Source organism: Arachis hypogaea, chromosome 6 (genome assembly GCF_003086295.3).
Source record: "Arachis hypogaea cultivar Tifrunner chromosome 6, arahy.Tifrunner.gnm2.J5K5, whole genome shotgun sequence".
Lineage (NCBI taxonomy): Eukaryota > Viridiplantae > Streptophyta > Magnoliopsida > Fabales > Fabaceae > Arachis > Arachis hypogaea.
This window is the reverse complement of record NC_092041.1, coordinates 109,473,838-109,489,658: the sequence shown is the minus strand read 5'-3', so window position 1 is coordinate 109,489,658 and position 15,821 is coordinate 109,473,838. Positions and strand designations below refer to the sequence as shown.

The window sequence follows — 15,821 nt, the reverse complement described above, 5'->3', positions numbered from 1 at the left end:
ACTTGGAGATACATGTGAACAAAAATGATTCACAAATGACAGTAACCATAATCATTGCAAGTGAGATGTACATTATTAGCATCTTCATTGCTCTAACTTCACCATCCAAGCTACCCACTCTCCATGACATATTCAATCTCCATTCATCATAGTTACCATCAACTTCTACATCAGTTTCTGTCCCTGCTTCATACCCATCATCATCAACCCCACCTAAAGAGCTTGCAGTGGCTTCCCTTCTGAATATTTTCAGAAAAAATATCAATTTCAACTGCCCAACAAAATAGACATAGGAAAATAAAAAACAAAATTAATTTACCCTAAATCACCAAGTATCTTGCGCAAGTGTGGAACAACCTATCTGGATTCTCTCTTGTACCAGATTTCTTGAACCCGCAAAAGCATGTCTGGTCCTTAATCTTCCTCCTCCGTCGCATAGAAGAGTTGGAACCATGGCTACCAAGAGACTGAGATGCCAAGTCACCGCCGTGACTTCCATTCATCATGACAGTGACTGAACAAACATACAGGGTCATCTACCAAGAGAATCACACACATTTATGCTCCAGATTGGAATTAGGCTTGTAACATTGAGACTAATTTGAGTTAAATAAACAAACTTATCTGCTCAGCATTAACGTTAGCCACGCTGGAGTGTGCCATGCTGTAATTTAACGTTCCACCTCAGTAAACGTTACACACCTCAGCAACTGAGACGACGGAAAGACGAACTCCACCAACGTCGGTATCTTTCGGGGACTCTTTTGATTAATTTTATCTTTCAGGGACCAAAATGAAAATTGGGGTATCTTTTATGAACGATTTTGACTATTAACTCTATTATCATCATTAATCTATTAGATATTACTCTATTATTAATATTACTTTTTCTTAACAAGTGGGTCATTTAATCGAATGAAACATATGTTTAAAGATCATTGGTTACCCTCTTTTCAAAAATCATTTTCTCAAACACATATGCTTATTATGTTGCAAATTTTTGTGGTGTCACTTCATCTTAATAAAGAAATTATTTGACTACTAACTACTTTTGTCAACTTTTTAATGTTTTTTACGTCCTCTTTATTATTGGTTTTATCTTTCGAATTATTTCTATTTTCTTTGTTGAATCTTTTCCTTTCTGTTTACTTTAAAAATGCTAAAAATAATCAAGTTTTGATTGTGACTATCATCGACCTGCTGTTCATGCCTTCAGGGCTTCACCGCTTCCACAAATTCGCCATTACTACTTGCATGTCCAAGACGCCAAGTCATGATCCATTATTTCAACGATCATTATTCCTAATGAACCATACGATGCACACATTCCTTTTAGATGGCTTGTTTTTTATGAAGTACTGACCGTGACACTAATATAGAATACGACCTAGAATAGTAGAACATGTAGATACACAAATTTTAATTTTTTATAAAGCATATACACATGCTATATATATGAAATATTTTGTAGACAGATTGTAATAATATTTAATATTTTATTGATATTAAAATATAAATTAATATTTTAATTATTTTTTGTATTTTTAATTATATAAAATATTTAAAATAAATTTTTATTTGAATAAATAATAATATATTTTTTTAAATTTATTTTAAAAATATAAGTTAAAAATAAAGTTTAATATAATGATACTTGATAATATTTAAATATATTTAAAGAAGTATTCTTTATATTTTTTTTATCAACATATAGTTAAATATAAAAAATATATGTGTTAAATAAATACTGTATCTAAAATATGTTTGACATATAAATTCGACAACTCAATTAAGTGTATGTCCGTATTTCATTTTTTTTAAGAAGGGGGAGAGGGGTTTTGTTTGTGTGTTTTGAGGCCTTTGGATAGGATATTGTTGGCTTTGTGGGATGGTTCAGTTCCCATTGTTGAATATGATTAGTGTTGCTTAATTATGAATTCTTTGCAAGTATAATTTTTTCGAGCCTAGTTTGCAATATGGCTTTAGAATGCCATTTTAACATATCATTAAGCAAAATAATGGTAACTAAAATTTGGGGGTTCTCGAATTAGAACCGGCTCCGTAGGTAAAAACTCAACAAAATGAGGCGTTCAAAGGTTTTTTTAACTAAGTTTTTAACTAAGTTATCATGCGATTTTTTTAACTTTTTTTTTCTTTTTACTGTTACTTTTTTTTTTGTTATTATTGTCGTCTTTTTTTTTGTTCTTTGTTTAATATCATTGTCATTGTTATCATCGTTACAGTCACCGTTGTCTTCTTTTTATTATTGTTTAATTTTTTTCTTTTTTTTTCTTTTTCATCCTCCTTTATTCCATCTTATTCACTCAACTATATTGATATATTAGCTATTGATTATTTTAATCACAACTTATCTTAATTGTTGATTATCATTTTTTATTTTTAAATTTATTTTGTGATTATCATTATTTTGAGATGTGATTATACTTTAAAAAAATTTTAAATCTCATAAAACAAAATAAGCTATAGTCACGGTCTTGTGAGGTGACCATAGACAAGGCTATATGGTCACAGTTTTAAGGTGGAGTGATCATAGGCATAGAGGCTATGGTCACAGCGAAAAATCGTGACTATAGATAGAGTTATAGTCACGGTTTTAAGGAGATGTGACTATAGAAGCTATGGTCACGGTTTTAAGTGGGGTGACCATAGAGGCTGTGGTCACGGCAAAAATCGTGACCATAAATAAGGCTATGGTCACGATTTTAAGGTAGGGTGACCATAGATAAGGCTATGGTCACAGTTTTAAGGAGGGGTGACCACAGAGGCTATGGTCATAGTGAAAAAACGTGGCCTAAAGTGTCATAATTTAAAAATTGAAACCGTGGCCATAGAAACCGTGACCATAGATAAAAAAACTGTGACCATAGACCTATGGCTATGAGAGAATAGGCCACGGTAAAAAATCGTGACCATAAATCGTAGTCTATATCTTCTTTTTCTCTTATATATGTTCAGATAATTAGAACACATAAATTTTGATGCACAACACATAAATTTTAGTGTATAATACAAAAATTTTTGAAAGACCACATACGCAAAACATTAATACCTAATCAATAAAATACGCATAATACAGAAATTTTGGTACACAACACAAATTTTAGTGTATAACACAAAAATTTTGGTATAACATAAAATTTTTTAAAGAATTGCATGCTCAATATATTGATATTCAACTACCAAAATACGTACAACACATAAATTTTGGTTTAGTGCATAATATAAAAATTTTGGTACACAAAATATAAATTTTTAAAGAACTACATACTCAAAACATTAACTCATCCTAATTCATCCGATCAACAAATATATTTGCAACAAAAAAATTCGATACTATGTGTAAAGTTTCTAAGCTATATCAATAATTTGTGTTATGTACAAAATTTTATATATTATATCAATAAACTTCTGTACTTTTCAATAAAAACTTTTGTGTTGAAAAAGTGTGCAAATAGAAAAATGATGCACATTCATGTCTTCTTTTTTTTTTTTGTTGACTTGTGTCTATGACTTAATTATAAAAATATTTGTACATAAAGCATAACCGTTTAATTTTCTATGTATTAATAAATTTTATACAAACAATCAATTATGTATTGATATGATGAGAAAAAAAAAAAAGAAAATACGAAAACGACGTTCTTTAATTTTTTGGCCAAGAAAAAAAGAAAAGCAAAAGTATTTTGATCTCTTGGTATCGCTGTCACTCCATCTGCTCCTCATGCAGCAGAGAGAGAAGGAAGATGAAATTACAACCCTCACCTCATGGAAGGTAGAGCTAGAGAGTTGAGTTAAGTAGTTACTAGTGAGGATTGAGCGGGTTATGTGCGAAAGAATTATGGGCTAATGGCATATGGGTCCTGCCATTTTCAATGAGTTTAATTTAAGCATAATGGAATTATTAAGCTTAATGTATTTTTCCAGTCCAAAGCTTAATGTATTTTTAATTAAAAAATATTTGTTATATATAAAATTAATGGTTAGATAAACCAAAAATTATTAGTCGCCCACAAAACATAAAAAAAATTATAAAAATGTTTACAAACAATTATTTATATATTTATATTTGTGTTTTATGTGTTTATTTATGATTTAATATATTAATTTATAATAATTCAGTTATTCTAATTGAATAATCATGGGTGTATTCATCAGTTGAATTTTCAAACTGTCGGTCTTTGTTTTTCAGAACCTGATTAATGGAGATTAACATATCCTAGACTATTATTACACATGTGTCCAAATAAAAATGGAGCGTTTAAATTCTTATGCGGTGAAAATAAAAAATAATATATACATAAAAAATTAACTATTAAATTAGTTATTTTATATTTATATGTAAATATATATATTATTTAATCTATTTTGTGTATATAGGTAGCATGGTTGGATAAAAATTACATATTTAATAAGATTTCTTAGAAATAATAGAAGTCAGTTTATTGATTGAAGATGCACTTGCTACTAATAGCTAGTATTCTTCATTTATCATTGGATAAAATGGAGGGGGAGAAAAAAAAAAGAAAGGAAAAAATGTTCTTCACTATAATTGTTTCTCCGCATTTATAAATGGCTTAGAGTCCGTACGTGAATTATTATTCCAATTCACCACACCCGCACATTATTGTGCTTCCACATTGCATTGGTTAATTTCTCTGCACTTTTCATATATTTTTAATCCAAAATGGAGGTTGGAAGTGTGCTCCAGTTTCTTGAGGACAAGACCATTTTAGTGATTGGAGCCACAGGCTTTCTAGCCAAAAGTGTGTTTCCTCTCACTCTCTTTCTCTCTATTCATAAATAAATTATTTTTTTTTCTTGTATACTGAACATGTGTTGAATTGGTTTATGGTTTCAGTTTTTCTCGAGAAGGTATTAAGGGTTCAACCAAATATTAAGAAGGTTTTTCTTCTCTTACGAGCCAGAGACGCCGAATCTGCTGCTCATCGCTTGCATAATGAGGTAAACGAACAATTCAACATATGTAACTTTGTGAATTCTAATATGAATTTATTTAGGGAAAAACTCAAGTGTCGTCGACTTAACGTGAAGTTGATACTTGAAAGTCTTTAGATGATTTGATTGATTTGACTAAATTTTCATCTAACGATCCTCAGATATTAACTTCACGTGAAATCGACTTCACCTGAGTTTTCACCATTTATTTATAATAATTATAGTGATTATTCAAATATTGTTTTGAATATTATAGTTACCACAGTCATTATAAGATAGAGATACTAAAACGCATTATATAACTCGCTTTATTATATGTGCAAGTTAATGTTGGTTTAATTATTTCTGCTTTTTCTTTTTTAGTTGGGACTGGGACATCATGTAGTTCTCATAATTTTTTTTAATGCTGTATTATTAAAATGTCTTTATTTAAATATTAGTTTTATTTTTATTTTAAACTTGTATTCATTTAAAAAATTATAGAAAATTAATTTTTAGTTAGTAAATATTAATTAACTAACTTTAATGTTTAGATTTATAATTTAGAATTAAAGGTTAAAAGTTTATAATTTAGGATCTAAAGTTAAAGATAAATAATATAATTTTAAAAAAATTTCTTTGGTGTTGTCTGAAAAAATTAATTATTTAACATTTTTATTTATTAATATATTTATTTTAATTAATTTTAAATAAAGTAAAACATAATCCAAAAATCTAATTGATTTAGATATGATGATTCATTTGAATAAATTAAAAATTAACTACGAAGTAAATATTGAATTTATATTTCGATGAATATATGAACAATTATTTACCATTATATATACATAGAGAGACACAAACTAATCTTATTATATACATGCTAAATATTTGTTTACTTTTTGGTTGCAGATCTTAGGAAAGGACTTGTTTAATTTGCTAAAAGAAAAGATGGGTACAAATTTTGAGCCCTTTATATCAGAAAAATTGACACCGGTTCCTGGGGACATTTCTCGTGAGGAGTTGGGTTTGAAGAATGATTTGATCCTAAAGGAAGAGATTTGCAATCAAGTAGATGTTATTGTTAATGCAGCTGCAACCACTAGGTTTGACGAAAGGTATATTTACACCAGATAATATTATGGATAAATTACGATTTATTTTTTAATATTTGGACTAAATTTTATTTTATTATATTTTAATTTTTTGATTAAAGTTAATTTATCCAATCATTTCGTTAGATTATAAACGAACAGCATTATCATCCAATCAGATTGTTTAACTTTTCGATGAATTATTGGGACAATTCTCTTAAAAATGCAGATATGACATCGCGTTAGACCAAAATGTCTTTGGAGTCAAGCAGATCATAAACTTTGCCAAACAATGTAGCAAACTGAAAGTGCTGGTCCACCTGTCAACAGGTTAATGTATACTTAATTGAATTGTTTAATGGTGAAAATTTCAGGTGCAATCGACTTCACATGAAGTTGATATTTGATAGCCATTAGATGATTTGACTGATTTAACTAAATTTTTATCTAACGACTCTTAGATATCAACTTCACGTGAAGTCGATTTCACGTGAGTTTTCATCTTGTTTAATACATTTGATAAGTTAAAATATATTGAAAAGAGTAGTAAGTAAGCACAATACTCTTTAGAAAATGACATGTTATATGCATTTAAAAAAAAAGGAATACAACACTTTAAAAAATATGCTATTATAGGTAAAAAATAGATAAATCAATAGGTTTTGGGTTTTTAATTTTTATAATCTTAAAAAAAAAAGTTAATATAATTAGTAAGTTATTTTTTAAATTTGAACCATGGACAATAAAATATAATTAACAAAAAACTATAATTTGTATAATTAATAAAAGTTACAACAATTTTTTTAATTTTAATACTTTTATTATTTTCTTGATACGTGCCTTACATAACGATTGTGGCTCCTTAATCTCAGCTTATGTATGCGGTGAGAAAGGTGGACTCATATTAGAGAGCCCATATAACTTCAAAGATGTGCCTGGATTAGACATTGATGCTGAAAAGAGATTGGTGTGTGACAAATTAGATGAGCTACAGAAGCAAGGGGCCACACAGAAACAAATCACAATAGCTATGAAGGACCTTGGTATTAGCAGGTTAGTCAAATCGAGTCATTCTTAAGTGCTTTTTAAGTAAGGGTTTACCTACTTAATTATACGTTAAGAATTAATATTGTTACTAATAGAATTTTAAAAATTTATTTGTATTAATAAATACATAAAAATATATTAAAAATTTAATTTTACATTTTTTTATAAGAATTTTTTAATTAATAATTTTATCTTTTTTTAAATATATATTAATTAAATCTTTAAGATAAATAAAAATATTTAAAAATTACATATTAAATTTAAAACAGTACAAGGAGGATAAAGGGGTAACTAATAAGATAGAATCCATGATGCAAAACTTTTTATGGAAGGGTCAAGCTGATAGTAGAGGCTTGAATCTAGTTAATTGGAAAGTGTTGGTCATCTCTAAGAAGTTTGGAGGTCTGGGAATTAGAGACTCTTTTTGTGCTAATATTGCTCTTCTTGAAAAGCTAGTGTGGCAACTTTTTCACCATCCGAACAAGCTATGGGTTCAACTGTTGACAGAGAAATACCATTCTTCTAAGGATGATTGTTTCAGTATGTCTCGAGGAAGGAAATCTTATGTTTGGAAGAGTATATGTCGAGCCTGCGATATCCTAAAGGAAGGTTTTATTTGGTGTATTGGGGATTTGGAACAGAACTTTTGGTTTTCTAAATGGAGAAGAGAGGGGCAGCTATGTCAGGAGATGGATTATGTTCATATTTCTGATTCGGATCTCAGGATTTTAGACCTTTGGTCATCTGGACAGTAAAACCTTGAGAATATCTATTCTCCTCTGAATCACTCTCTTCAGAACAACATTAACTCTTACAATCCCGATGTTCAAGCTGGTTCAGAGGTCGGTTGGTGTTGGACTAGTGCGACTTCAAAGGTTTATGATGCTCGTAGTGGTTATTTGTGGCTCAGTAAGAAGATGTTTAGTTGGGAGGATATGGGTAATTGGCTTTGGCTTTGGCATCAACATGTTCCGGAAAAGCACAAATTTTTTGCCTGGCTATGTCTTCGAGAGGCTCTTTCTACTGCTGCATTTCGTTTTATTGAGGGGCATTTCGCACACGGATAGCTGTCTACGATGTTTATCAGGTCAGGAATCGGTTTTACATTGTATTCGGGATTGTCCAAAAGCCCAACTAGTTTGGCAAGCTTTAGGGATCTCCGATCAACCAGTGGATTTAATGAGTTGGTTCTTACATAACAACAAATAGCACCCCTTTAGATTCTTTTCTGGTCTCTGGTGGATTTGGCGTTCGAGGAATAACGAGATCTTTCATCCTCATGAGCATTGGACCACAGACAAGGCAATTGGTATGACTTTGTCCTTGGAAAAGGAGCTCCGAAATATTTTTGAGTTGTAACGACTGTCTATCCCCTCCACTATTAGTGGCTCTTGGATTCCCCCCTCAGTGGGTACCTTTAAGATTAATTGTGGTGCTACCTATCCTAGCAATGGTGCTCGAGTTGGTTTTGCTTGTGTTAGCAGAGATTGGAAGGGAAGGTGGCAATAAGACTGTGTGAGAACAATTGAGAGTCGTAGCATTTTGAAAGGAGAGTTGTTTGCTATTTGGAGAGGCTTTCTTTTAGCATGAGACTCAGGACAAAAAGATATTATATGTGAGACAGACTGTGTGGAAGCTTTTACTATGGTCAATAATTTACAAGATTGCTATGAGTTTATTGATAATTTAGTGTTAAAAATTTGAGGTATCATGTTTTGGAAATGGTGTGCTGATCTTCGGTTGATCTTGAGAGATACAAATACAGTAGCAGACATCATGGTGAATACTGCAATGAGGACCCTTTCTCCCCAAGTGGAGCTTCCGTTGCCTTGGAAGGAGTTTGAATAGTATTCAACGGGACTGTCTTTTTTAAGCAGATTCTTGTTTATTTTTTCTTTCTTGTTGTTGTTTATTTTCTTTTAAGTCATAAAAAAAAAGGATAAAGCAGTAGAAGATGCAGAATATTTAAAAGTCTCAATTTGGATTTAAATACAAGGATTATCAAAGCACTACAAAACAAAAGAACTGACATGAAAATTAGGGAGTTCTCTTGGATTGCATTTATTTCTGAGAACAGATAAGATAATAAGATACTGAGAATAAGATATAAAAGACAGAAATATAGAATTTAGTGTTTTTATATTTTGTTTGGTGATAAAGTAAAACAAATTATGAAAATTTAATTTATTCTTATTTTTTTCATTCAAAAAATTTGAAAAGAAAAATATAATAATAAAAAATATAATTGTAAAAAATTAACAAGAATAGTAAAAGAAAAAATAAAAAATAAATTATATCTCTTATTAGTATTTCTATGTTCTTCCTGTCAAGATGGACACAAAATATACTAATTCAATATTTCTGGATATAATGTCTCTGTCCATGTCTTATCTATTAAATACGATTTTGTATCTTTGTGTCTCTGTCTCAGTGTCCCGTCTCTGTAAACAAATATAGCCTTAGGGATGTCTTAGATGCTAATCTCTTTTATATGAAAGGCAGGATCCAAATTAGTCTCAACATTACAGAACCATTTAAGAGAACACTCAAGATTACTTATCCTAACAAAAAGGTGCTGGAGATCGTCTCACTTAAATACAAAAGAATCGGTAACTTTTGCAATTATTATGGATACATAGGCCATGAAACACGAGAGTGCACCATCTAAATTGAAGATTCAATTAGAGGAGAAGTTAAAGAAAAAAAATGGGGTGATTGGCTAAAATTTGACCAAGGAAAAAAAAGTGAAACAGCAATAAAAGATAACAAAAACCAAAACAGAGGTACAAGAGAAGAAAGTAGACATTCTAGGCCACATCAGCCAATTCTAGTAAATCTCATTAACAATCTTTCTAACATTTCAATGAAGTCTAAAGGAAGAAGAACCCACGGAGGTGAGGATGAGAAGATAGAGAGCATCACTGATTCACAATCACTTGTTCTTGTTAAAGAATCCGCATGTTACAACCAAAATTCTGAGGTGATGCAAGGGATACCAATGATTGAATACAGGGAGAAAGAAGAAGCATAAAAGACCTACCAACAAATTTTGTTTTTGGTGCAATAAATCAACAAACAGAACAACATTTGAATAAAAGATATGCTATAAAACAATTGGCTAGAAGAAGCTTTATTAAGGTGACAAGTGCTAAAAGATCACAAAAACCCAGAATCCAAGCAATCATAAGAAACAATACTCAGACAAAGAGAAGAATCTAATAGAGAGAGAAAGAGGGTGCCACCTCACAAATAACACCTAAGTGTCCATAAAGATGATGATGTGGAATTGTTAGGATTTGGAGAATCCTCTAATAGTTCACATGTACAACATAAAAAAAGGATTTGTAAATTCCATTCTCCTGACATAATGTTTCTATGTGAAACAAAAAAAAATATTTTTTCGATAGTTAAAGAACATTATGGTAAGGCTGATTTTAGGCAAAGTTATTGTGTGGAGCCGTGGGGCACAACATAAGGTCTCGTTCTTGCTTGGAAAGACAAGGTGGAAGTAACTATTTTGCTTTCAAAAGACTACTTAATTTTTTTACTTGGGCTGATCAAAATTTACAAAAAAATTGAAAAGTTGTAATAGTACATTTGCACTCCGAAAAAAATACAAGAGTTGAACAATTCAAAAAAATATTAGAAATTAAAGGGAAATATAGATGAACTTTTTTTGGCAATTGGTTATTTCAATGCAATCTCAGATTTTCATAAAGAGGGAGGGAGAATGAAATCGACTTCCTCCATCGACTCTTTCAATAGCTTCACTAACAAATGAGAGATGGTTGACTTGGGATATGTAGAGAGAAAATTCAAGTGTAACAATAGAAAATTCGAGGATCATCTTATTTGTGAAAGACTAGATAGAGGCTTGAGATCACTTTCTTTACGAACCAGCTACCCAAGAGCTTCCATTCTTCACTTGGAAGATATAGGCTTAGATCACATCCCACTGATGCTAGTCTCCGATAGTGAGGTGAAAAGAGCAAAAAGAAAATTTCTATTCCAAGAACGATAGTGTGAAAGCAAAAAAAATGACAAATATTGTAAAAGAAGCATGACTAACTATAATAGAAGGGTCTCCAATATTTAAATTGCATTACAAACTAAAAAGATATAGACATATGTTGGTGGAGTAGCAAAAGTTTAGCCTAAACAATTCCCAAAAACTCATAACAGAGTTAAAGGAAAATTTTGAGATAATAAAAGGAGAAGGAGTAAGGGTAGATAGACAGAGAATTCTGGAGCTAGAGGGAGAATTGACTGAGGCCTACATGATGGAAGAAATGTATTGGAGGGAGAAATCAATTAGAGTCTAAAAGCTAAGATGAGGTGACAAAAATACGAAATTCTTCCATACAAAATTTCAGTAGATAGAAGAAGGAATAACCAAATCGACAAATTACAAGACAACCAAGAACATTACAAATCATAGTCGGAGAAAATAGCTTAGATAGCCTAGGAGTATCTTGAGAATCTCTTCACAGCCTCAAACCTGAGAGATGCTAATATCAAACTTCAATCTATGAGAAAAAAGGCGGAAGAGGACACCAATAGAAAACTAACAAGAAGAGTATCGGAGAAAGAGATCACGACAACCACTTTTTCAAACATTCCCTTTCTCAGCACAAGGTGAAGACGGTTTCACAACCAAATTCTTCCAGCACTTTTGGGAGATCATCAAGAAGGATGTGATTAATGTAATCAAAAGTTTCTACACAGGAAAAAAAATGTTGACAGCCACAAATCACACCTAAATATGCCTAATTCCCAAGACACAAAATGCAGAAAACACGACACAAATATGGCTGATTAGCCTGAGCTGTGTGTTCCACAAAATCATCTCCAAAATTTTAATTCACCAGATGTAAGGGGTCCTTAATAGAATCATTAGTGACAATCAGAGTACATTTGTTAAAAGCAGACTAATCAACGACAATATGCTCATAGCTCATAAATTTATGAACTGTTTGAAGAACAAGTACAATGGTGAATATGAAATTGCAGTTAAGCTAGATATGAGCAAGTCATATGATAAAGTGGAATGGTGCTTTGTCTGGGACCTTATGAAAAGACCTGGGTTTTGCGATAAATAGATTGGTTGGATGAAGGAATGTATCATTATGGTATCCTATTCTATTATTGTGGAAGGTCAATCTTATGGTTTATTTAAACTATTCGGGGTTTTGCATCAAGACAACTCTCTCTCCCCCTATCTTTTCTTAATTTGTGCAGAAAAGTTATCTCTTCTGCTCTATAGAGGAGAGCAGAGACAAAAGATATCTAGTGTAAGACTTAATTCTAAATATCCTAAAATCAATCACCTATTCTTTGCAGATGATTTTTTTTTTTGTAAGGCAATATAGCACGAATGTCAGAGATTACTTAAGGTGCTGAAAGTCTATGGTGATATTAGTGGACAACTAGTGAATTTAAACAAATCCTTCACTTTCTTTAGTTTAAACATTCCAATTTCGACCTGAGATTCACTAGCACATGCATACTCTACAAATTCCTCGTACGAGTAATCAAAACAAGTATCTAGGTTTGTTGGTCGTGGTACATACATCTGACAAATGTACATTTTCATATATTAAGGATAAAGTGGAAAAGAGGTTATTGATTGTAATCTTGGAAAAGATCTTTACTATTAATGAGCAGAAAGAAGGGGTTAATAAAGATAGTTGCCACAACTATCCCAATTTACACGTTAAACTATTTCAGATTTTCCGACACAATGATTGAAGAGCTGTAGAGAAAAATCATGGAATTTGATGGAGACAACGGGCGAGAAAAGAAAACAAAGGTGAATAAGATAGGACATATATAGTTTGCTGAAACAAGAAGATAGGAAGAATAAACTTTAAAAATTTAAAGACCTTCAACCTAACTATGCTAACTAAGCAAGGTTAAAAATTATTAACAAATAATCTTAATTTTCTATAGATGTTCATCTTTTCTAAAAATAAAACAAAGATAGAACCGATCATAGACTTGAAGAAGTCTGTTGGATGATAGAAAAGTACTAGAGAAAGAAGTAAAATAAAAAATTGGTAGTGAAAGATCAATCAACATTTATGAAAATTCATGGTTCGAATTATTCAACTCAATCTCAATTCATCAATAAAACATCTCTCAATCATATTTAAGGTGGATAAATAAATTACTCAACAGATAATGCCCAGCAAAAATGTAAGTATTTTTATGGAAGACTCTCCACAGTTACCTTTTTGAGTCGTAGATAAAAGCTGTTTCATATGTTTAAATTTAAGAAAAATAATTACCCACTGATAATACATACACACATTGTTATTATAATTTTTATTAATAATTTATTATTTAATTAATAAATAAATATAAACATTATAATTTATCCCATTGCACGAGTAAATATCCCCACTAATTAAGAATTTTCGGTCAAAACTCATCAAAATATCCCCGTCGCTATGCATAGCATTAATTACGTGGTATTCCTTCCATTTCAAATTTTAGTTTGGTACTTTGTTTCCTTTTTTTAACTTTAGTTTAAAGTAGGAATGAAAATGCAACGGATGGAGCGAGTTTTTGCTACACATATTTCTAAATTATTTGCTCTAGGTATGTACATAGGTCTCACAAAGTTATATTTAAATATATTTAAATTTAATTTTAATATTTTATTGAGTCTATTTTTAATACTTATATCCTAAAAATTGAGTAATTCAAATTGACCTGACATATAATTAATGTCTTGAAAATTACATATAATATATTAATAAAATATTATATTTAAATATTAATTTAATAAATATTATGTAATATTTATATCAAACTAAATCATCATAAAAAAATAACAACATTATATAATTAATAATTTATTGTGCATTTGCTTGCTTGTTTGTCCTTTTTCTCTGTTTTTCCAACAAATATGTAGGCAGTAACATACCAAAATTCTTTTTCTTCCATCACTTTCACTTTAATCTTCAGTTCCCATTGTCTAGACCCACATTTTATTTACAAATAATCTTTTAACATAAGGGTAATTTTGAAAGAAAAATTACAAAAAAAAGTCCTGTTTTAAACTTTATTTGACAATTTTAAATGTGAAAGTGTATATATTAAAAGCTTAAGATCTAAAATAAAATAAAGAAAAAAGTTCTTTGCATTTGTTCTATTTATATAATTTTTTTCTTAATTTTACTAGAGTTTGTAATAATAATAATAATAATAATTGATGTGTTTTGTTCTATATCATTACTATTGATGATTGATGATTAGGGCAAAGGTGTATGGGTGGCCAAATCCATATGTATTTACAAAGGCAATAGGAGAGATGCTTGTGGAAGAAATGAAAGGAAATTTATCCGTTGTCATTATGCGTCCTGCCATCGTTACAAGTACAATCAAAGAACCTTTTCCGGGATGGGTTGAAGGTGTAAGGTAACTCTTTAACTTATTTTTAATGTGTATTTTATATTTCAATTACCTCGAATAATTTTGCTTCTTGTTGCAGAACCATTGATAGTTTAGCTGTTGCTTATGGAAAGGGAAACTTAACATGCTTTCTTGGAAATATCAATGGAGTTGTAGATGTGGTGAGTTATTAGCTAGCATGAAAGTTGTTAATTTATTTTATTTATTTATTTATTCCAAATTGATGATGAGCTCTGGTGCAAGCAGATTCCAGGAGACATTGTGGTGAATGCAATATTAGTAGCAATGGTGGCTCATGCTGATCATCCAAGTGAGAATGCCATATATCATTTGTGTTCCTCACTTGGAAATCCCATTAGATATATCAATCTCCAAGACTATGCAATCAGGTACTTCACATCAAAACCTTGGATAAACAAAGATGGAAAACCTATCAAGGTTGCCAAAGTTACCGTCTTTACCAACATGGAAAGCTTCCGGAGATATCTCTTCATTCACTACCTCATTTGGTTGAAGGTCATCCTCACATCACTCTCTACTTTATTCTATTAAAATATGGGCAAAAACTTATTTGAAACTTAACTGTAATAGGGACTTGAACTAGCCAATTTAGCATTTTGCAAGTATTTTGAGAGAACATATCAAGACATGAATAAGAAGATCCAAACTGTGATGCGCTTGGTGGAGCTTTATAGGCCATACTTGTTCTTCAATGGCATGTAAGTTATTAGTGTGTAAGAGTAGTTTATTATTAAAGTTGTATTGCTTAATTAGTTAAGAAGTTTAAGCTGGACAAAGAAGAATAATGTTATGGTACACAGATTTGATGATATGAACACTGAGAAATTGCGATTGGCAGCAAGACAAGGAGGGACAGAGACAGATTTGTTTTACTTTGATCCTAAAGTGATTGATTGGGATGATTACGCTATGAACAGTCATCTCCCAGGCATCGTCAAGTATATTTTCAAGTGATGATGATTCCCTATCTAATATGTACTACTATGCTCTAAATTCAAGTGATAAACTATAATATATCATGTACTTTAACTGTTTAAGTGTAATGGACTAATGGCTATAAGCTACCTGCCAAACTAGATATGAAAACTTTGATCTAGTGTATTAATATTAGGCCAAATATATATGACTATGTTAATACTACCATTCAATAATGATGTGAAACGTTAATCAACAACATATATGATACTGATGATATGTTTCATTGAATATTAACATGTTTATAAAAATCTATCAATTTAAATTTTTTTTATAATTATATAAATCTTAATTTTTAAAGACTAAATTGAT

The 15,821-nt window shown here is 30.5% G+C and overlaps 1 protein-coding gene across 1 annotated transcript; it reads left to right on the top strand.

The window, feature by feature from the left end:
- Positions 1–4,422: 4,422 nt before the first annotated feature.
- LOC112755611 (fatty acyl-CoA reductase 3) lies at positions 4,423–15,740 on the top strand. The gene is made up of 10 exons (XM_025803811.2): positions 4,423–4,784; positions 4,880–4,983; positions 5,869–6,074; positions 6,280–6,380; positions 6,923–7,103; positions 14,358–14,519; positions 14,593–14,674; positions 14,760–15,029; positions 15,105–15,232; positions 15,335–15,740. The coding sequence occupies exons 1-10, from the start codon at positions 4,706–4,708 to the stop codon at positions 15,486–15,488; spliced, it is 1,467 nt and encodes a 488-aa protein (XP_025659596.1). The 5' UTR covers positions 4,423–4,705; the 3' UTR covers positions 15,489–15,740.
- The last annotated feature ends 81 nt before the right edge of the window (positions 15,741–15,821 follow it).